The 23,962-nt window shown below is 40.4% G+C and overlaps 1 protein-coding gene across 2 annotated transcripts in view; it reads right to left on the bottom strand.

Annotated features, from left to right (window-relative positions):
• Positions 1 to 14,748, bottom strand: part of LOC113227948 (zinc finger homeobox protein 3) — a 114,157-nt gene extending 99,409 nt beyond the window's left edge. For both annotated transcript variants that reach the window (XM_026461061.1, XM_026461062.1), the window contains exons 1-3: positions 11,979 to 14,748; positions 6,069 to 8,761; positions 2,224 to 5,044 (exon numbers count right to left, since the gene is read on the bottom strand). In XM_026461061.1, coding sequence (XP_026316846.1) covers positions 2,224 to 5,044; positions 6,069 to 8,761; positions 11,979 to 14,712 — 8,248 coding nt within the window. In that variant the 5' untranslated portion in view covers positions 14,713 to 14,748. The remainder of the gene's footprint in view (positions 1 to 2,223; positions 5,045 to 6,068; positions 8,762 to 11,978) is intronic.
• Between the last annotated feature and the right edge of the window lie 9,214 nt (positions 14,749 to 23,962).

The following is a 23,962-nucleotide window of genomic DNA, read 5'->3' as shown; positions in this document are numbered from 1 at the left end:
AAATATAATACCAAAAATTTTTTTCACTGGCTGGCACTGGACTTTGTTTCAAGTAATTTAAAACAATATCTGAATAACAGTAAATGCAGATCGCACATAATTAGTTTAAAATTAAATTATACAAAGTAAAATAAAATTATTGGAAGTCGTACTGGAGGCAAATCGATATTAATACGTCATTACGACGAACACTCAAATCTAAATGAAACAAAAATAATTAAAATAAAAACTAAAGAACAAAAATAAATACAAACATAACAAAATGGTAAAAAATATAACAAAAAGCGATATGCAAATAAAAACATGCGTGAATAGAGCCAAGACGAACTATATTCGGACCGGAGTAAATAATGCGAAGTCATTACATTATATTTGCGATAATATGGTAGTGAAATTTGCATTTGAAAGATCGCCTCAGACGTATCACAGGCGAATACCGGGAGCTGAAAATTCAACATACTAAAGAAGAAATAGCACACCCGCGGCGCGTGCGTCTGAAATCCGTATAGAAACCGCCGCGCACGAGCGGGCCGCCTCTGCTAAACATTTAAATTTGAAGAAAATATTTGCATATCGCCTAACTCCCCAATTTCGAACCACTCTTATGTAAATGCGGAATAACAAAAACTGCAGCCGGCGGGACACCACACCCTAACTTCTTATTATTATGTAAAACGGGACAAACGTCTAATGTTATGTCTGTATGTACTTTTGTACTTAAGCATTGCGCCCTTTGACGCCAAAGATATGCGAAGTAAACTAAAGATACATTATATCACAAGTTCTTAAGATGCCTCTACGAAACAAACAATATACATATTTATTTATACCTATATGCATATAGATACTAGTATCGCAAGACACGTTACGAACAGCGGTCGAAAACATTTTACAGCGCACTATCATTACACCTAATAGTATACTTTTACACGATCAACTATTTACAGTAGAGCTCATGAAATAATTTACAAAACACTTGGATCCTACAAGGCACCTTATTTAAATAGTAATATAGACTTCAGGCTTCGCTATGACTTTACATAATAACTAAAACGTTTTAAATTCTCTAAAATATATAATTTGGTTTTCATTACAATCCTACAACAATCGACAAGTCGCTATAACCTAATAGGAGTTTTAAATATGAACAACTAGGAAGAATAATATTATGCAACAGATTACTAGTCTATATCGCTACATGGTGTTGGTTTTCAATGCGACGAATAAATCAATAGAAGAAAAAACAATAGACTTGTAATATTTCCGAGAGAGTATTTTCGATTGGCGTCATTTTAATAATTGATTATTCATGTGGAGCGAAATGCATGTGTGCCAGATCGGTCTCATTAGATATACGACGTCCTTCACGCGTCCTAACTCCTACCATTGTTGTGTTTCGTTTGCATTTGAATAGTGGCGGCTTAGAGCGGCCGCCCACCGGCTCTCAGCCCACCGATCCGCCTCTTGCGGCGCGATGACAACCGCTGGCGCATCCAACACTACCAACTATATTCATAATAACTATATTCACTTGTGTTCTGCAATAATTAACTTGATCAATATATAATATAATCAATAAATAAAATGAAACTAAAAAGAAAAGGTTGAAACAGAATGTTCTGACCGAAATCATAAACCATTTACACCGAATTTAAAGATTGATATTATTACGAGGTTGAGAAATGTGTTTTTTACTATTTCGTTCTTGCTGCCACGCTTCTACCAATACTAGTAATTATTTGAATTACAAAATAATTTCTGAGATTGAATCGGCTGCGTGCGTGCTGCCATTACCTTTCGCATCGGAGCAACCGACTTGGCGCATATTTATCGGAAGATGGTTACATCAAATCAATTTCAAACTCTACTCATCGGTATGTCGTGATGACATTTCTTTATGATGTTTTATTTGTGATTTATTTCGTACATTAAATACCAACACTACATAGAGATAACACGAAAGTACTTCACGTAGACCTACACGCTATTTACAAAAGGACTCACTAGTAGGAAAATATAGCAACGACCGTCACGGCACTAAATGAGCTTTGCTTGAATTTGGAATTTCAGTGCATGTCAACAAAGTTTTAACAAAATTTCCAAATCAAGCAGAACTCGCCGCTGCGAGGTTCTACGGAATCTACGAAAACAGGTCCGTTGTCGCGTAGTGTTCGTATTCAAGAGCACTAAACGACGCGGACTGCGGTCAAGTGGTGCACTCACCATTGCCGGCAAGTTGAGGTCGCAGGAACGCGTTGTGCAGGTCGCCGCCCATGCCGCTCTCCAGGCGTGCCGCCATCTGCATGAGCGCGAGCGTACTCTCTTCGCCAACGCCAGCACCGCTTTCAAGCCGCGCGCGCACCGCTGCGATGTGTCCGCGGGTGAACACGTGGTCTTGTACCGAATACTTGTGACTGTATTTGAAGTCACACACGCGACATTCCTCTGGTGGTGGCGCATCAGACACCTCTAACAAACCAGCCGCCAGGCGAGCCTTCTTCTCTTTTGCTCTCGCATTCTGAAACCACACTTGTACCACACGTTTCGGTAATCCAATCTCTCGCCCGAGTGCCTCGCACTCAGCCATTGTCGGCGTTTTGTAGTCGTTAAATAATGACTTCATAATTTTGACTTGCAAGGAAGACATCTGAGTGCGAAAACGTTTGCCGGGCGGCCTGGGCGTTTGTTGTTGGCCAGGCAATGGAGATGTGGGATCATCTTCTTCGTAAAACTCCATAGTTTCGGAAGCAGTGTCTGACCGTTCATCAGCGTCAGAACCAGGCCGTGACAGATCAACGGGTTTGCTGAGATCCAAAGGAATTTCCGGTTTGCCAGATTCTGAATGCTGCTCAGTGGATTCATTGTTGTTACCGTTCTGCTGAGCAGCAGCGTGCGCTTGTAGCTCACTTACATACCGCTTCATTGACTCCTCACTGTACTGTTTGATAAACTTCTCCATGTCTGAGTGAAATGGCGGAAAAATAGGGGGCAACATGGGGGCCCCCCCTTGCGAAAAATTTTGCTGCCGATCACTTTGTTGCGAGCCGAAGCTTGGGGTTGACTCTGTGCTCAATTCTTCATCTGGTAATGCGTCTACGTTTATTTCACCGCGCGCGCACTGGTCGGCGTGTTTTGTACTCAAGTGACTTTCAAGCGCGCTCTTTACTTTGAATAATGCTGGACAAAATGGACAACGCTTGTTGATTACTTGCGCATGTGCACGAAATTGTCCTTTTCTCTCACGCGCTCTCGTGTTTTGAAACCATACTTGTACTACTCGCTTCTTCAGCCCAACTTCCCGTGCAATATTTTCAAGCATTTTTCTAGAAGGATTTGACTCAATTTGGTATTTTTGATAAAGATAATCTAATTGCTCAGGCAAAATAGTTGTCCTTAATCTTTTGTCTTTTGGTTGTTCGCCAGTATCTTGATCGTCAAATTCATCAAATTTTCTTTTTGCAACTTGTTGATTCAGAGCTGCGACTAAAGGGTGCCGCGCTTCATCGTTGCCAAGAGTTGCATTAAGTTGTTGAAGCTGAGCATGTTGCTGTAAGATTCCAAAAGGGGAATCTGGTGGATAGGTGGGAAATAAGTTTGGGTTCATTATGTGCACGAGTTGATGCTCTCGCCATAGGTCGAATCGAGGGAAGACTAGGTTACATTTATCACATTGAAAATTTCCGTCTTTATCGTCACGTGGTTGGTGTGTTAAAGGCGTCACTGGGGTATGAGGAGTCTGTGGCGCAGGTGAAACCGGATAGTTAACCGCTGCAGGCGTTGGCGTACGAGGAGGCGCGGGTGAAACAGGCACATGGGGTGCGTGGTGTTCTACTGTACTCGAATTTGAATCTTCGCTGCTCAAAGTAGCTGCTACTTGAGCTGCAGCTGCCTGCGCCTGTGCGGACCGTTTTGCATCTTCTTCTTTATAACAATGAGTTTTTTGATGTCTTATCAATTCGTAATAGCGCTGGAATACTAATTGGCATTTCTTGCATTGATAATTAAGGCCAGGAGTGCGTTGAAATCTATTTGCATCATCAGTCGCTCCTGCTAGTGGTTCAGCAGCAGGTTGGTTTTCATAGACTTTTCTAGCTTTTTGGCGTGCGTTTTGGAACCATACGACAATTACCCTAGGACTCAGTCCTAATAGTTTTGATAGGTATTCCAAATCATCGTCTTTTGGATATGCGTTGTTTTCAAAAAATTCTTGCAATACTTTAATTTGGTAATCAGTGAATCTAGTTCTGTTGGCGCGTTTGCCAGAAGACCCCGAGCTGTTGGATCCGTTCGAGTTGCCCCCGGAAAGTCCGAAATCGGCCGGTCCCCTGCCAGGACTGAGGCTGCGATTTGGGGTCAAAGATAGGACGTTCGGGGGCGCGGAGTTTGGGGACGTGAAATTCGGATTTATTTTTGGTGGCAGCATCGATGGATGTGGTGGCTGCGGTATACTAGTAGCTGGGATCGAGTCAAGTTGAGACTGTATCAAGGAGTTCAAAGACATATGAGTAGGAGTCTGGGGCCGAGAAATATTCTGTTGGTGATCCGAATGATTCATGCTAGGAGCAGGACTTTGTAATGGAGCTGGAGGAAAAATAAAGCTCTTGTCCTCCTGGTGTCTATCATCGTATGAATTGTACTTTTCTTCTATGGAAGGCTCGTCGTTTGGTTCTGATTTGACGTCTTGATGATGGTCTTCTGTCTTCGCTTTCTTTTCTGGGGGTGGTTTACCTTCATCAGAACTGGCCGAAGAGTCTAAAGGTGTGACTTTAGCTTCACCTGTTTTCTCGTATTCCTCCAGATTAAGAGTAGTCGAAGGAGGATTGTTGAAATTGTATGGAGAATCTTTATTGCGTTGGCGTTCCTTAAAGAGCGTGTTTCTGAACCAGTGTTTGATTACCTTAGTGGCTAGTCCGGATTGTTTCGCCATCTTCGCAATAGCTTCATCGCTCGGTGAATTATTGATGTCAAAGTTCGCGCGTAGAATTTTCAATTGCTCGTCAGTAATGCGAGTCCGAGCTCGCTTTTGTCCAGCTGCAGCATTGGCCTGCAAGCAAAATAAATATAATATACCAGATAGTCCAGATATCAATACAAAACTCACTATCTTTAATACGAAAACGTTTTTAATTACAATTTTTTACAGTTATTACAGGTAAGTAACAAATAACAGCTCGTTGGTAACAATAATTCTTCGACCCTAGTTGCTTAACAAAAGACCCTCTGTTGCTTTGTGCAAACAGATAGCTAACGTTCAATCCGCTCCCTTATCTTTCAATATGTTGTAAAATCCTTGTGGCCCAACGATTCGACTTACGAGGTAGGCTGACAAAAATAATCATGACTCGTGATCGTCCCATTAAGGTAAATATTAGACATGATAGCTTGAGTAGGTATTGTACCTACTGATATTTATAGAGGTAAAAGTAAGTACGTATAGTGAATCTTTGCAAATATGAGCACCTATTAATTTTATTTAAATATTGTTAAGGATCTAAAACAGAAGTGCCTTTTACGTAAGATTTATAGGCTTTTGCGAATAATATAAATGTTTATACAATAAGCAGTTGCGATATCTTTTATGTTAAATGTAATTACAGAGGCCACGTGATTTCAAGAAATTTATTTCATATGTTATTTCTCTAAACTTTATTGTTTATAGAACGAACATAATTTTAATATAAAATTTCTCAAGCGAAACTATATTTATCGATAGGATATTTAAATTCGTTTTTCTCTACAGTTATATAAATAAAAATCATTTGAGCAGACGCTTACTGTTGGATTGATTGAATGCTAAAATTGTCTCTTAACCTCATGAATAAGCTAGGTACACACATAGATACGACTCATAAAGATTATATGAAATAATTTCATAATTCGATTCCTCAATTCACGTGCGTGCCTTTCTTAATAAAGGCAAACTTACTGTAAATTCAATTGTAATATATTGGATATACATATATTATTGCAAAATGAATTAATTTAATTGTAAAGTGAATATTATAAAATAAGAATAAGTATGTGAAAAGGTAGTTAGTAGTAGAAAGAAAATAATACAAATCACTAACCTGTTGTTGTTGCTGTAACAGCTGTTGTTGTTTCAGTTGCGCGTCGTGCGTGAAGGGAGTCATTGCGTCGAAGGGCGGCGGTGGCAGCATCAGCGGCACTAGTGGTGGCTGTAGGTTCATGGCTGCTAGAGCACCGACATTCAGTCCCAGTGGCAGCCCTAACGATAACATCTGCGCCACCATAGGGTGCAAATTTCCCAGTTGCTGTTGTAGTTGCAGCATATTTAGTGCCGCTTGCATTTCCTGTACTTGAGCCGCTAGCAGCGCACCGGCTTGAGCTTCACCTTGATTACTACCATTCTCGTTAAAGGTGCTGGAGGTGTCACCACGAGGAGATGGCGATCTGTCACCCTGTGGCGCTGGAGAACCAGCGCGCGGGGAGTTAGGCGCGCCAGATTTTCTCTCATATTCCGATTTGAATTGCTCCGCGAACTGTTCCAAAAACTCCAACGGAACTTTGTCTTTATGCACTTCCTCACAGTGAGTCTTTAACACGAATACACTAGAAAACTCCTTGTTGCAATGCTGACAGGTCGATTTTGTTTCACCATCAGGAGGCTTCTCTTCTGGCGGCGGTGGTGGAGGACTTGGCGCCCGCGCAAGTTCACGTTCTTCTTGTAATTTACGCCGTTGATTTTCATTGTACTGCATGACGAGATCGAAGCCGAAGGTCTCTAGTAGTTGTTTGTACATTTGTGAGTTGCGTTTGGGCGGGTTGCCCTTGGCGACCATCTCGTCTAATGCAGCTGCTTCAGCTTCACCTAGCGGCGAATGCGCCCGCGCATCGCCGAACGGGCATGAGGTCGCACGGTGCGCGTCGAGCAGCTCCGCGGTAGGAAATGACGCGTGGCACCGATCGCACGAGGCATTACCTGAGCGAGGGGAGCGCGGGCTACCTGTGCGTGCGGGGGGCGAGGACCGCATACCCCCACTGCTTGTAGATGAAGGGGATGTATTTTTCGGCGACAAAACGTCTTGCAAAATTTTAACAGGGTCGTTTTTGTCCGGTTGTTCTACCAAAGGCCGGGTTAAGTCCACGTGGCCGGCGGCGGCTAGCTCTTGTAACTTACTCGCTCGTGTTTGATGGAGCACTGATCGCATGTGTATATCTAACGTACTTCCTTGAGTGTAGGCGACTTTGCAAATGTTGCACTTGTATCGTTTACGATCGTCCTCTTCACTCGATGTACTCTTAGGTGTGAGTGTTAAATTAGAGGGCGCTGAGCCTGCTCCGGGCGACACGGGAGGGTTGTTATTATTTTGTTGTTCTTGCATGGCTCGCTTCAATTTGTGCAAATGGCTCACGCTGTTGTAATGAACGAGTAAGATATTCTTTTGCGTGAACGACTCTTTGCAAACGTCGCATTTGAATGGTCTGTTAGGGTCGAGATATTTTTCCATTGGATAAGTCAATTTTTCGCCTTTTCTGTGTAGAAGGGTTTTATTATGTGCAGTCAAATAAGACTGTCGAGTAAAAGCTACTTTGCAGCGGTGACACTTATATTTTCTGTTTGGATCATTGTAAGAATCTTCAGCCATGGCCTGTGAATTCAAATAGTCTTCCAAGAATTGTTGATCTTTGTAAATAATTGAATCATCTGAATTTTCAGCATCGTTATGACCTGATTCATCAGCGGCTGTAGCGCTCGAATCTCTATCATCCAGTTCAGCTAAATCGTCATCAGGAGTTCTTAAAGCCTCCTTGCGCAATAGTTCTGCAGTAGAAACATCTAAGGCTGTTGCTTGATTAGCTTGCAATAATGGATTGGATGCCAGACTTCGTTTGAATGCTGTCATTTCTTCTTCAGTGAGCTCCGAGTGCGAAGTTTCGATGTGTTTTTGTAGAGCAAGAACAGATCTAAAGCTTCGCCCACATAAGACACATTTAGTAGCATCTCGTATTACGTGATACTGTGTATGCAGTTGTAATTTTTCGACTGTCTTGAAAGCGAGGCTGCATTGATTACAGCGATATTTGTATACATGTTTTTCCGACACTGACATGTTTGTGATGGAGTTGCGAGCGTGCGCTTCCCTAAAATGATTTTGAAGCGCATGAGCTGTGTCGAAGTATCTGTTGCACCCTTTTTTCCAGCAGAAATATCCAGGTCCCTGGGGAGTTTGTTTCAACTCCAGATGACCTGATTCATTCTGATGCTGACATAATTCATCCACGTTACGGAAAGTGCGGTTGCAAGTAGAACATCGCTCTGTCTCGCCGTCTACACTGCCTTCAGATCGAGGTGATGAAATTTCCCGTTCGTCATCTCCTTGACGTGACTCATCCCTTTGGGCTTGTGCGCCGCCGTTTAACCAGTGACTTTGATCGACGAGTAACAGAAGTCGTTGAAGGCCTTCGGAGTTGACTGAATGTATTTGCATGACATGCCTTTCGAGGGCCGGTCTGTCCTTAAACGCATCTTGGCAAAGCGGGCATATGAAATGTCTCGTTGTATCGCCGTGTACGGAGTTTACGTGCGCGTGTAGACGTGCTTCACTTCCGCAGCTAAAATTGCAGTAAACGCATGTGTGAGACCCTGGAGTCTCGCGTTCTTCATCTCTTTCATTTGAACTCTGTGGCTGTAGAGGTTGCTGTTGCTGTGCTTGCTGTTGTTGCTGGTGCTGTTCTAAAAATCGTAGCATCTTTTGTTCTTGAGTCAGCTCAGGCTTTTGATCGATTGGTTCCTTATTATCTGCAGACAAAAAGAAAATTTTTACTCAAATTTCAAATATAAAATATGCTTATATGTATCAATAATTTAAATGACGAACCTCCCTCTAAGAAGTTTGCAGTACGAATGGATATCGGCAAATAGTCCATAAAGTATACTCTACCTACGTCTACGTGGGATTTATCTACAAAAAAGATTATTTCTATAAATGAAGCGAAGTATTGTTTGGTGCGAACATTTGTTGCTTTCTGAATTGAAGTTAAAAATAAAATTCTTCGCTTTTATATTATTAGCAAGACTCGTTTTGTTTGCGACGTCCCGGCAAGACAAAGGTATCGCTCTATCCATCCATCCCGTACGCACACATCTACAGGTATTAATACTAACGTAACAAGTATATTGTAATTTTGCACACAAAAGAGATACAGGACGAGCAAACAATCATTGTTCATTATTACAAAAGGTTTCGAATATTTCGTTTCGCATCGGATCAAATGCATGCACTGAGAGAGTCAATATATGTGACTGTAGGAGCGAGCGAGACAACTGTATCCAAGACATGTGAGTGTGCAATTATTATTTGACCAAGGGATAAGTCCGCGGCAGCGTGTGAAAGAAGCTGGCCTTCATTGTTTACGCTCAAATACGGAAGGTTAAAGAAACAGCCGAAGTGGGGAACGCACAGATTCGTTAATGTAACGTTACAATTATACTTTATTAGATGAACAACTCACGGCCCGTCCGGCTATTGTGTTCATTTTAGGATACAAGGTACCTATAATAAAAAAATTGGCACAGTAATCCGGAACAAATCCATCAACCAAAAGGTTCCCTTAGAATGAAGGTTTTGGAAAGATTAGGAAAACTAGTATGTGTAACGTACAGAATATTTTGTGTTTATAAGACAAGCAAAAAACTTTACGGGCACATAGGTGGTGATTTTTCACTTAATTAAAACTGGAAATTACCGTCCACTGTGCTGAAACCGGTCTGTCCCCTGTTTGAGAACCCGTTCTATAGTTTTAAGCAGTTAAAACCGTTACATCTAATGAAGGGGAGAAAAATAAGTCTGTAATAATAATCATAGCGCAACTGACCCTAATTCCAGGCTGGACTGGCTAGTGAATGTAATTATTTATGATGTAAAATCGCCGACCCACCGTCTGGTAGGAGTATAGAACAATGGTCAGGTAAAGGGACCTTGTCTGCATAAATGTGATCTCCAACGCTTTTTGTCAATGCACAAAGGGTCTTTTCTAAGGAAACACCACATCGTTATAGCGTCGTAAAATAGGCATTGTGCAGAGAGTTTTGTTTTGCGAGATTTAGGTCAGGATTTTTACAATGTGGCGTCAGGGATACAATAAGAAAACGAACACTTTTGTGTCTGTTAGCTGTGCAACAGTTGGGGTTTCTAGTGGTTCAAAAGTAATGCTTTGTTTTAAGCCTGATCAGACAAATCACTTAAAAAACACGTTGGCGATTTGAAAATGTTTAAAGGGAAAATTTTGCACCAATGTACACAATTGCTAAAATATGTGCCAGGACAATGTTATTGACGGTATTTGGGTATATATAATAAACAGATGATAATTCAGAGGTGGACGTAACAACAGAGTACCTATAGGAAAAAGTTTACGAAAGGGTGCTAATGCTTGAGTGTATAAGATGAGTTAAAACCGGTTACTTTATCTGGTTTTGATTGAATATCATCAATGTTTCTTGGGGCAACATAAAATAATAAAAGAATTTGTTAACTTTTTGAAAAGCATAGTAAGGGTTTTTTTATAATTCACAATTCTCAAGAAGCGTGTGAACTTAAGAGAAACATTTTCTTTGGGCGTCAAACTTTATGATGTTTTGATGGAAACAAAAACCAATACGTTAATCTAAACTTTAAATCGATCGTTTAAGGCGAGAGTGTTCAATAAGGTGAAAATAAGTAATAAGCATAAACATGAGGTGCACAATGGTGTAAGTCGGATTTCTTTCGCCTCCACATTTCTCTTGGAGTTTATCGTATTTCACCGTGGTCATAAACATGCGTCGGGCAATGCGGCCGGCGACATTGTAAGATGATGTAGCAGCCTCATCACAAGGGGGCAATCATCCTTAATGCGCGACGGCCACATACGTAATGCGAGTCATTGTCCCGCGTGCGGTACTTATGGAAAATTCGCGTTCTCAATTCAAATCTTCTTTCCGTCTCCCTCGCGCGCGGGGCGGAGTCGCCTCCAACCAATGACCGCCTCCGACTGTGGCGACACCGTGTAAGGCGTACGTTATTAAAGAAACCTGTTCTAATGTTGCGCGCTTTAAATTAAATTTTGTCCGTGTGTAATTATCTCATTATTGTGATTACGAATTCTCCGCTAAATGCTCATCGCTCAAAATGGAGATTGCCTCTTAGATTGGACGCACCGAGGGTCACGCGCAGCGCGATAATGGAGCTACCGATGACGAAAACCCAACACCTACATAGATTTACAAAAATGTTATCCAAATTAACACTAAACAAATTGTGTGTCTATTAGCACGATCCACTGAAAGAAGTTCACTTGGTAAAAAACGCAGAACAAAATTGATTAAGGAACGAATCGGTTTAAATTGGAAACCGATAGTGACGTTTCGAAATCACATTCATAAGTTGCCTCAGTATTACTTTATCGATACCAACGCCGGTAATGGTTTTGGTTGAATTAATTTTAATGGAATTTTTACGCTTTATAGAATAAAATGTTACGAAATGTGTTTAGCTCGAAAGTTATAAATAATAATAATGTTTTGCCACCGATAGAAAAGCACAAAACATTATAACCACTGGCGACATCTAGTGAGTAGTAGATGAAGGAAATTGTATACAGCGTAACCGGAGTGCGCAAGCGCAGGACGCATTTTAAGTTGTCAATGAAATGTGTATTGGATCAAACCGACAATAAGAAGTATTTTCTGTGATGGTTTGGTACAATCAATAGGTAACAGCTACAGAGACAATATCTCGAGGAAGTTAGCTACAATAACAATAGGATAGTCACGGTTAAATAATTACAATCTGACAAATAGGCGGTTTCCTTATTACTATTCTGTTGAATATAAAAGACAATGTGAGTAAATATAATAAGCATGGTCTAAAACACGTGGCAAAACCTTGAAGGTTACACTTCAGATAATTAGTGTCACGGGGAGGTTCGTTACGATAAAAAGTATAACTAATAAGATTACTAACTAAAATACTCACCTTCTTGCTGCTCAAAAGGGCTGGGTAGTTCTTGTGGCTGAGGAATGACTTGGAAGAGTTCTGCAACGTCGGGGGTGGGATCTTTCCCTTCAGAGCGCCGTTGGAGTTGATGAATTTGTTCCATTTGCAAATGCTTCACTGAGCGCACGTGTTGTAGAAGTGACAACCGATGTGGCGCACCGAAGCCGCACAGGGCGCAGCGATATACACGAGGCCGCTCACGGGGTATTCGAGACGCACAATCTCGAAGATGTCTAAGCAAAAGCGCAGAAGCTTCATGTCTAGCTCCCGCTGCATGAAGTTGTAATTTGTGTGCCGAATTGGTATAATAATCGCACGCACAACATCTTACTTGAACGCCACCGACACCTGCGCCACCAGTGCCCACACCAGCACAGAACTTCAACTTCCATTCATTTCTTGGTCCACCTTCTTTCACGTGGTTCACGTGCTGTAGTCTTTGTAAGTGCTTATCAGTTTTGCAATGAAGTTGAAAATTAGCCTTCAAACTTGTTTTGTATGTGCACAATTTGCACACGTAGTGGCCCGCAACGAGTGCTAGAATTTCTTGTTCTCTGATTTTAGTGCGATCCTGAGCTAAATGGTGACCAAGCGCTTCTAATGAATCCGTCGAAAAGCAATTGCAAATACAACAATGGAATGTCCTCTCCGGTTCCGGATCTGCTGGCTCTGGTGGAGGTTCCATTGCCTCAGGATTCAATCCAACATCAAGGTGCGCGCCCAATTCAGGTGGTGAAGGTCCAGGTCCTCCAGTCATAAGTTGGATCATGAGAGCTTGATTATATGCCATGTCAGCTAATGCTGCCTCTGGATTTGAAGGAGGAGCATCGCCTCCGTGGAAGTGCAACAAACTTTCCAGTTGCTGCTGGCTTTGTTGTCTGTGATGTAAAGCGGAGAGTGTTTGCATGTGTTTCACATTTTGTTGCAAAACTAACATATTGTGAGTATGTTTTTCAGATGTCATGTGTATTCTTAGATTGCGTGCGACATTAGTCTCATAATTACAGACATCGCACCGAAAGGTAGGTTTTGGCTTTTGGCCTAAAGGTGAATGATGCGGCAGTGGTGGTTTGTGTGGGCCAGGTGGAGTATGCTGTGGCGCCGGAGGCATGCTGTTGTCCCCCGGGTTACCACCGTTTTGCAGTTCTTGCATATTGTTTAAATGCTTATCTGATTGCATATGTATACTTAAGTTGCCTTTAGTTGTAGTAGAGTAATTGCACACTTCACATCGATATGGTTTGTACCCACAGGTATAAGTTTCACCTCGCGCCAGCCGAGGATGCGGTTGACCAGCTATACAATAAATGCAACTCGTTTCAGCTTCAGGATGCTTCTCTTTCATGTGGATTTCTAAAGTCTCTTGATATTTGTAATGCCAGTTACACTTTGGACACTTAAGAGTTTTGCATGAATTACGACTATGCATTCCAGCAAGTGGACCGCCTAATCTTCCCGAATTTAAAATCAGTTCGCACTTCGGGCAATCGGCACCAGACGGTCGCCCTCCAAGGTGATCTGGACAAACGCCTATCGTAGTTCCAGAAAGAAACGCTGGAGGAGTAGCTTGAAAAGGTGGAGAAGAATTTGGACTTATTCGTGGTTGTATTGACGCATTTATAGCATTAGGATGCGCCACAGAGATCAAGGAATGTTGAGGCATCATGGAGTCAGCCAAAGACCGTGGAGGTCTCCATGCAGGTGGACTTAGCCTTCTGTCTTCACACGTGCCGTTGGGTAACATTGAATCGTTTTCTTTGTCGGATGTCATCGTCTCTGGACGTTTTTCTACTGACGGACTCGATAATTCCGACATATTAGCAGGACTTTGTGACGCCGATGCGCGAGGTGGTGCTGCGGCACCTACGGGTTCCAGAAAAGAGACTAGTGGCTCTTTATCTTTACCAACACACTGGATAATAGCAGAAGCATTATCTCGCGACAAAGCGTCTCTTTCTGAGTCAAGCAGGGATAAACTATGGTCTGATTGGGCATGTGCCACAAAAGATTTAGCGTAACCAAAACTCAATTTACATATAAAACACATAAGAATGGGTTTGACAGGTACGCTAACAGGACATTCAGCGGGTGGTGATGGTGGTCTCGGTGCATCTTTCCCACCCCGAAAACTAAATACTCGATAGCTGTGCATAACAGGTGCGTCGGGTCTCGCTCTCGCTCTTTCGGCTGCCAATCTTCCATATAATGCACCGTACAATGAGGGATTCCTCGATACGTAGAATGCGCTCGCTATCTGAGGAAACTCGAGCTGTCTTTCAACGACGTTGCTGTCGCGACTGTCAACTATGCAGCCGGGCTCGATTTTGTGCAGGTCGGGTAAGCTGGTCTCGCCTTCTGACAGTTCAGGGTCTTCGATTATGTAAGCGGAACCGTCAGGGTTGTAGACGATCTTGCCATCGAAGTGCTCGACGTCTGAGGAGAGTGGCGGAGAGTCACGACGCGAAGTGAGGTCGACGGCGTCAGGCGCTGCAGGGGGTGAGGTGGGCGCGGGCGCGGAAGACGGCGCAGGCGTAGGTGCAGCCGGAGCCGCGGGAGCGTTGCGCGGCTCTTCCTCTGGGCTCATCTCGCCGTCGTCGTCGTCGTCGTCGGGCTCGAGCGCGGCAGAGTTTTGTGGATCGTCGCGCTTGCGGCGCCGCTTGCGCTCCGGGGGCGGGCCGCTAGCGGGGCCGCCAGGCTGCAGCGGCGTGGGCATGGCGCCGGGCGTCAAAGGCCGGCATCACATGCTCTCCTGTAACAACAAAAAATCTTAGTTAATACTTTATTTTATAATCAAAACCATCATAATATAACAAGCAAGAAATAATACGTGGAAAACTAAAACGTTATTATCATAGTCGCAAAATTACGTCATTTATCGAATGCTTCTCACGGACTAGTTTTACCTATTTTGCTGGAGGTAATTGTTGAATAGAATTTGATTCGGGCGTCGTCGAAACCGGAACTGGGTGTGGCGATTAGTTTATATAATTTTTTTTGTTTTCTACTGCTGTATAAATAGCTTTCCTACAAGTTCAGGAAAAAATGTTAACTCTAATTTTAATGTTTATCATATTCAAACTGTTGAGATAATTCTGTTTGATACCCTATGCAAACAAACAAGGATGATTCCAATTGGATACTCATTTCTAAAAAGTTAAAATATTCTGATAAAAGTAAAATTCCCATAGAATTCATATCAAGGTAAAAAACCTACTCAAATTAAATACATAGTAATGATTGCTTATCTAACAGACGTTTGCGCAAACAACTGCGATCAATTTATCCGTGCGACAGCTTGTCAATGCTGTCAATACTGACACTTTTACAATTAAGCAACATGAAAACTCGGGGCGCAATGAACACCAATTTTACAGGCTAAAGTCATCTTTCAATCCTTGTAATAAAGAAAAATGAAGGCAAAAATTATTCAACTGATAAGGTTTATTTTTGATAAATTGTAAACTGGTAATCTATAAGAAAAAATTCGTTAAAATTGAGATTAAGCCGTCATCTCTGTTATCTTGGCGATATCAAAGATACGCGCCCTACAAATACCTAACGAGGACTGAGTAATATATTTACTCAAGTTGTCAATGGAAAATGACAGATGACAACTAACAAGATAATTGATTTCTATCACTTCGCTCTTAATAAACTATATTGTTTTCCTCTAAAAATACTAGTTATTAAATGACTAATATGATAATGAGTAATTAGACAGATACGAAAATTAATCATAGACTATTGAGTGAAACAAAAGTATGTGGTGTTATAATATTACCAATGCCCTAACTTGGCAGGAAGTGCGGTTGTTTGATAAGCAGTCTAATGAAGATAAACAATTTTTACTTAGGTACATTAAAACATCGAATGTTATTTAATAAGTTTAAAAGATTGCACCTATGTTTACTTTTCAACGGTCGAGTGTGGTCCTTGAAAATTTATTATTCGATAAATTATATCACATCAGGCCTTCATAGAGTAAATATTTGCTCGTATGACAGTTATGTATCTGCCATGAAGGACTTCCTTGTTCTTCACAACCGTTTATATTAATATGAAAATTGTCGAAATAGACAGCTGGCTCTATTTAAGTCGTAAATAAATGATCGGAATTACACACGGTTCATTGCAGATAACGAGAACTAAAATTTCTAAGAATTGTTTTATTTATTGCATCGTATTTTCCTCTACTTCCATTACTTAGACGATAAATACTTAAGTTATTTTAGTACCACTTTGTAAAGAAAATGTTGAGCGTAATAAAGCTTTTTCTAATAAACAGAATTTCCAGTTACGAGTGGTGACATAGTATAAGTTAGTTAATTACTCTTGTCATAATTATTGTAGTTTGTCTCGGTGCAGCAATTTGTGAATCACTTTACAGTGCTAATGTGTACGGATATTATGCAAAGAGCTTGTAATTATACTCGAGGTGAATGGTCTGTAATGCTACAAGTTGCATTGCTTTATTTTTACTTGTACTTAATATATAAACAGATTTTTTGCAGTGCAGTTAGAACTACCTACTAGAAAAATTTAATTCAATTTACGTCTCGCAAATTGGAAAATTCCACATTTCTAATTATACACAAACTGCAAGCAAAAGGTCTATTTTGTAAATAATTTATAACCAAGCCGTAGTCATCGTCGCCATACAGTAACATTGAATTGAAACAAACGCAAAATCATAAGGTATCAGTAGTTGCAACAGTAATTTCTGATTTGCAGTGTTCTAAAGTGGCACTCTATGAGGTAAATGTTTAATGTGGGCGCACGTGCGCAGATTCCCATCATTAAAATCAGTGTTGTCAATTTCCACCAATATGCCCTGATGCTTGCAGCAGAACTAATTTCCGATAAACTCGCACACAAACAAATATAAGCGCGTTGTTACGTTCGACTGCAAATTACCACACATGAGTGTGTGAGCGTGAGAAAACTACGGCGGAAATAATTGGCGTGTGTGTGCACCAACACCAAAGCGATTTCCATACACATATTTGGCGCTGACGCGCACATGCCGACTCCCTCGCGCTCACAATCAAACAGCCCGCATCAGAATACTCTTCTACAATAGTTACTAAGTCCATCATAATGAAGATGCGCGCTTTTCAATCCATTAATGAGGCTTCTACAATGTTATTGATAGGTTTCAATGTAGTTTTTGTCAATGTCCAATTTATGATCAGTAATCTGCGTGATCACCGGCTAATCCGACTTGTTTATTTAAGGAGAAAGTCAATCAATAAGAATTTCGACAACTCAAAATGTATCTTAGTCATTGACTATTTCAATACAAGTGAAATTAAGATTGGTGTAGTTTAACTCAAAACAATTTCTTAAGCGAGAAAGCTTATAGTTATCAACACCAACAGCATGCAAAGTCAATCAGTATACTCATTACCGTATACGCGAAATGAGAGTTCGTGAGACATGGATTACTTTCGAATAAGAAATTTTACTGGTTAGAAACTGTGACATCTACAGGGCAAACCACTTAACTACGACTGCGACTTGCAGTAATTGAAAGAAAATTAAATGTATTTGATAACTTTCGTAGAAAATACGGATGTTAGTGGTAGAATTACAGCGTTGGCACGCAAAACTCAAATGCAAAGTTACTGGATGGCACTACGTAACGGATATAAAAGCGTGATATAAATACATCCACATTTATGATTAATGATTTTCATTAGGAGGAATAGGATATCTGGAAAGGTGCGAATAGTATGCGAGTGTTGAGTGTAAAGTAAACACGCTGCAGAGTAGAAATAAGAGATGAGATAGTAACGAGAGACGCTGTAAACTACGTCCATATTAATAATCCCCAGTTATTACACAGGCCCTCATTAAGTCCCTGGCCGCTTCGCCTCACAAAACCGCAGAACACTGCTAAATAATTACCCTCAGCCATCTCTTTCTTCACGAAAACATCGTAAAAGCGCATTAAAGAACATCTACTAAGTCGGCGCGAGGAATTACAATAAATAAGGTATTAAGCTGGCGTTGTCAGGCACCGAACCGAAAATATCGAAAAGCGATTAATGGAAATAAAATTGAGCAAAGTGTGAGAGAACGATTTACTTAATACATTGATAATAAGTGGAGGGAATGTATGTAAAATGTTGTACGTAATGGAGGTAGTCTCGTTAGACGTGGGAACGGCGAAGGAGAGGAATGGGCTACTACATGGTAAGGATCCCGTCCGACAATGTCCACCGTTAGGGTTTAACTTTAAACCTTCATTAATGGTAATAGTTCTGAACTCGGACGATGGGAATGGCTCTTTTTGCTGCCCTTGTGCAGGTTGAAGACGCGTTACGGTAATAGCCCTGTTCGACACGAGCTGGGATAAGCTACCAATCCGATAAAACTACAGGAAGGTGCAAGGATCCATGCACTTTTTAACACAATATTTTTTAACTTGTAGCTGCATTGTTTAAAAATAACAAACCTAAAAGTGCTTTTTTCTAAATTCTCCTCTTTTTAAATTAAAAATACTTTTAATTTATATAAAATGTTATGCTTCACAGTTGAATTCTCAGAGAAAGCTACAATTAAAACGGTTCTCACTTGAGAACATAATTAGTGACATTGCGAATTCGTGAACCACGTAAGTATGTTAGTAATTACAAAGCTTTCTTGAAGCATGAAATGCGAAACTTGCCTTCATTAACAAGCTTACATTTTACTTTCCCATTAATTTGTCATTTTAATTAAACCCAAAACATTCACTCGAATCCTGCCGTATATCTGAAATAAATAACAAACCTCGCGAATGTAGCTGCGTACCAAGTAGTCTTGAAGTCGAAAATGATCCATAAAAATGATTTTATGATTTATTTGCTTTCGAAACTAATTATTACGCCCCTGGCTGTCACCATTGACCATCAACGTTTTGATCTTTGCTTCTCAAAAAATCGTGAGTCTTGTCTTACCAGATTGTTCGCCTATCTACGTTATCTACGATATCGATATCTAAATGGCCATCGAAAGAGATAACACTAAAATGTGTTTACATAGTTATCGCCTTAGCCATTTCGATGCCTCTAATCCTTTATGTATAGGAGGTTTGGTGGCGGACAAGCATCGCGTGAAGACTGCAGGTAACCTGGCAGGCGCCACTCGATCGCTGCTCTCCTTAGGAACCGTCAATTTTCGCCTGTAATTATTGCGGACCCTTCGATACTTATTCCTATTTTTTCTTGGCTTAATTGTTGCAACAGATGACTTTTTTGTCGAACTACCTCAAAGAGAGCGGAAAGGCATCAAACGGAGCGTCGAATTTGGAAATAATTATACATAAATAGTCCCTTGAGCGGACGATTAAGACAATTTCCGAGGCAAATTGCCGCAGACGAGCATAATAGCACACGCGCTCTCCTCCGTCATAAATAAATCTGGATTACGTTTCTGTACAAGATTAAGATTGATTCGATCTCGATGCCTTCTGCTATTAACCTGTACGCGGGATAATGCCTCGATCGTGTTAAAATTTTTAAATCATTATTCCTTTTTGTGCGTGTGATTTGTAAGATAATTACGATCGACAAATTGCTGGCCGTCATTAAGAAGGTAACGGATGGAAGGTATCGGCTGGTGTGTAATTAATGATCAATATATGTGAATAATTAATTAGCGGCTGGGGTCGGATCGCATCGGAAGGCGCCTCGGGTCGCGGCTATACCACAAAAAACAATGACGTGCGGTTTTGGATGCGCCGGCGCCGCTGCCGCAGCGGCGACATCCGCCGCAGTAACGTCTATAATTTGGGAGACCTCGAATTAGTTTTAATCTTATTTCCCAGTGATGAGCGTGACGCCGACTTAACGTTGTCGAGAAATGTGTCATTAATGTTAATTTAAATGATTGCTATATTTTTCGATGTTATAATTCTAGATCATGGCGGCGAGCTTATAGATCCCAAAGAGAGAATATCAGCACTGACCGGTCCTTTAATCCCTTTGTCTAAAACAAAACCAAATAACCGCAGGGTACTTAATTGTCTACATTTACGACTACAGTACCACGAACTTTCTCGCTCTCATCGAGGCAGGCGTTGTCGCCAGATAATTACTGGTGACGACGAATCGTAATGTCGGAACAATTACCTGGAGGGCATTAAGAAAAGTTTTAGTCGTGTCGCGTAATGTGTTGATGCCTTAATGGTCGTCTCGAATTCTACCTGAAGGAGGTGTGCGGGGGCAAGGAGGTCACTCTATGCTCAGTGGCCACTGTAAAATTAGCTTACTTTAACTATTATTTAATGTCATTTCGGAATGGGAATGGGGTGAGAGTTTCAATGGTGGGAACTATTCAAAATCACAGACTAAAGAATTTGAATAGATTGTTTGGTAACATCTTGGATTGTCACATAGTTTCTATACTTTAAATTACTGCAGATAATTTTGGAGTTAGTTATTGTTTTCTGGCGAGCCATTAAAAGAAAATTGCATTCTTTAATGGAAATTTACCATTAACGTTCGTTTTTCGTATTATGAACTGTAAATACGAGAGTATAAAGATTTCCCGAACGCATAGTTAATAATGATTGGAGGTTCTCGATTCGGCTAATTACTCTAATTAGAATCTCTCGAAAAATCAATAAGTAATTAAGGTTCTCACGATTCCGTCGATACAGTGTAGGTTCAAATCAGTGTGAGAGCTCTAACTCAGCATCGGGATGCGTGTGCGCAATTAAAACGAAACCCACAATCAGCCGCCATGTTTGTACACGGCCGATGTTAATAGCGTTCTGTAATTACATACCAGCGTCATGCCATCGTTACTTCTCGGAAGGCTGGTCGAATTAATAGAACCTATTTCGGCTAAGCCATTGTGGATCAAATCTGTATTTGAAGTCAATCAAGGATATCGTGATTTGATTAAACAGTTATGAGGTCGGTTAATTAATTTCTTTCTAGTGGACGCTGCTACAGGCGCGCAGTAACAATGAGCACCTATATATGGGTAACAGCTATACTATACACATTTTTCGTAAACACGTAACAAAGAAGAGCGTATAATTATGAAATAAAATTTGCAAAAAGGAAAAAGAAGTAATTTTAATTTTAGAATCTGCATTGTAAGCTTTCATGCAATAACTAACTCAGGAGAAATAAGCAGAAAGACGAATATTTGTAATAAAATAAAATACGACATCGTCTCTAGCCTCAAGAATTTCATATCAGCACATTTACATGTATTCCATTCGCAGAACTAGCGGGTCCAACTTCCCCGTCGTTATATCCGCGGAAAGAATATCTAAATTCAATTACAAAAAGGCTTCTCTAAGAGGTGTGCCGTAGCACCCGCGCCTTCTCCGAAAAAGGGTGTATAACAACTCAATTTCTCCATATTATTAAGACAGGAGTGTGCGAGTAGAGATGGGGTGGCGTGGAGCAGGAAAAGAATGCTAATTTAAAATTTTTATTGCTATGTTTGTATGCGCGCGCGCTTTATGTATCATCTGCGTAACAAAATGTGGAGGAGCAAGTCGCCGGAGCGCGTAATTTCAATCTGATATTCAATTTGAGAAGTATCGCGAGCTCCAACAGCCATCTTTCATTTATTGACTTGACTTTCAAGAGTTTTCTCGGGATTCACAGATCATAAAAACGAGCTCTGTTAATATGAGATTTTACGCATTTTTAAGTTATAGTCACTGCGTTATTATGAAAAAGACTTGAGAATTTAATCCGTATAGAGCAGATTTATTGAAAAAACGGTGCTATTCGTCATAGAACAGGTATTATAAGATGCGTTTGAACGACTCTTTTTCTCACAAACCACCAAACTGGAGCCGATATCTCAATCTAACGACCAAGGGTAATTGCTTCATTCCCACGGCGCGAAGAAAATAAATTTCATCGGTCACAATAGGTGCTTTCCACAGACAATTCGCGGCTAAACGGGGGGCGATAGACGGCTAATGTTCAGATCGTGATATATTAGCCCAGCAGCTAATGGTGACCCCTTACCTCGCCACACCTCATGAACATACTAACTGACTTGCCTTACTCTTTATTACACGGCATTTCCAAGTATACTTTCTAATATCAGACCTAAATAGGTATTGTTTAAAATGGATCGTAATAAGTCAAGGATGACAATGGATTCTTCAATTTCGTTTCGTCACGATCTTGATATGCTTTTGCAGAAATAAGTACTTACCAAAGGTTAAAGGTTTGTTCTATATTCGGGGTGGTTCAGTCAAGGTAAAGTAGATCTTGAAGAACATTGATTAGATGGTTGGTAAAATGGAAGTTTTATGTTTATCCGGTTGAAATAAGAATGCGAGTGACATAAAAATGGGCCGTGTATGTGGGCCCTATCGGTGCACCGCCATGCACCGGGTTGCACGTCAATAGTCGATATAGTGCTTAGGTAACTGTGACCTGGATTTGTCAGACACGAGGCCTTTGTTACAAGTTATGATGACGGAAAAATCTTAGCGATGGAAGTTTATCCATTGAAATGGCTTGAATAAAAAGTATTCGATTTTAAACATGAAGACCTTCCTACAGATAAAATACATTGTCAAGGATAATGTTGCCATTTCCATTGATAATATCCATTGCCGACTGATAAGTTTTAAATACAACACTTTTATGAAAGTATAATTTACTACTACAAATTCACACTCGCACATGCACTTACATATCTAATAGATTATTTTAGCCTGGTTTCACAGCTGTGCGTACGGTTGGTAAGGTAAATGTCCCAGTGGTTGACGCTTTTAGACGAAAAATCACGTGTTTTGCCGAAAAAATACATAATTATCAGTCAAACTACCTAGAAATGTAAACTGTCAGTTTGTCATTTATCTTCTAGAAATCATAAAATTTTAAATAATTATAGCATTACTAAAATATTCCAGTTTTCCGCAACCTCTAAAATTTGTACCAGTGTATGACAAACAAAATATATGATGTCCCAATAGTTGACTATGGCAAAGTGAGATCAGTGTATCATTATTTGACAGGACGTTATATTAATATTAAATAGTTATTTGACTGGGTTGATTACTCTGTAACAATAAATTAATAAAAGAACAAAAAGAAAAATCAAGGGACATACATACTTCTATTAAAATTAATAATAAATGTTTGCAGTTTTTTTGCATGGAAAAGTTAAACTTAAATGTAATACGATCACAACATATATACAATTTTAAATAACATTAAAAATATTGTCATCTTGCAGTGATAGGAATCACTCTAGACACTTCATCGGTCGCCTTTAAGATATCATCTTCTGACTAATGTAACACCCTTGGTGGCATTTGCTCATTGCACAATACCTGTAACCAATAGTTACATCCTAGTGTTTGACACCTCAATATACGACTGTCAAGCATAGGGTCCCCATAGTAAAACAGTCTTTGACACCCACGTCAAACTCAAAAACTAAAACTACCCATAGAAGTAATACTACGTTTTTCGTCCTTACGAAATTAAGTACGGTCGAAATTAAGTCTTAAAAAATATTCATTTGTACTAGTGTTGACATGGCTGTCAAGTAAACGCTGATATTTTTGCACCAGTGTTTGACAGACCTCTAAAATAAAATATAAGCGATATACGTCAATAAATACACACAAAACAAATTGTTTGTACAGTTATCTAATAGTTTTAATAAACACTTACCGATAATTAACGAAACTCCGACTAATAAAGGCACTGAAATTTCTCAAAATCTTAACGATTTTTGTAAGAACATCAATGCACATTCTACTCGGATCACCTGTTCGTAAAAACAGTGGCTACATTGAAAAAATATTGAGTGAATCGATAAAAGCTTCTAAACGGAACTCATATATGCCATTGCTAGTATATTTAACACGGTTTTGTAGTTATATCGACATCTGTTTTCTTATTACTTTCTTATACAGGGACAAAGGTTGGTACATTTGACCTTACGGACTGTCCGCCTGCGGGCCATCCGTATGCGTAGAATCC

This window comes from Hyposmocoma kahamanoa, unplaced genomic scaffold (assembly GCF_003589595.1).
Source record: "Hyposmocoma kahamanoa isolate Upper Pololo Valley unplaced genomic scaffold, ASM358959v1 220, whole genome shotgun sequence".
Taxonomy (NCBI): Eukaryota; Metazoa; Arthropoda; class Insecta; order Lepidoptera; family Cosmopterigidae; genus Hyposmocoma; species Hyposmocoma kahamanoa.
Note: the sequence above shows the minus strand (reverse complement) of the source record. Positions and strands in the feature narration are given on the sequence as shown.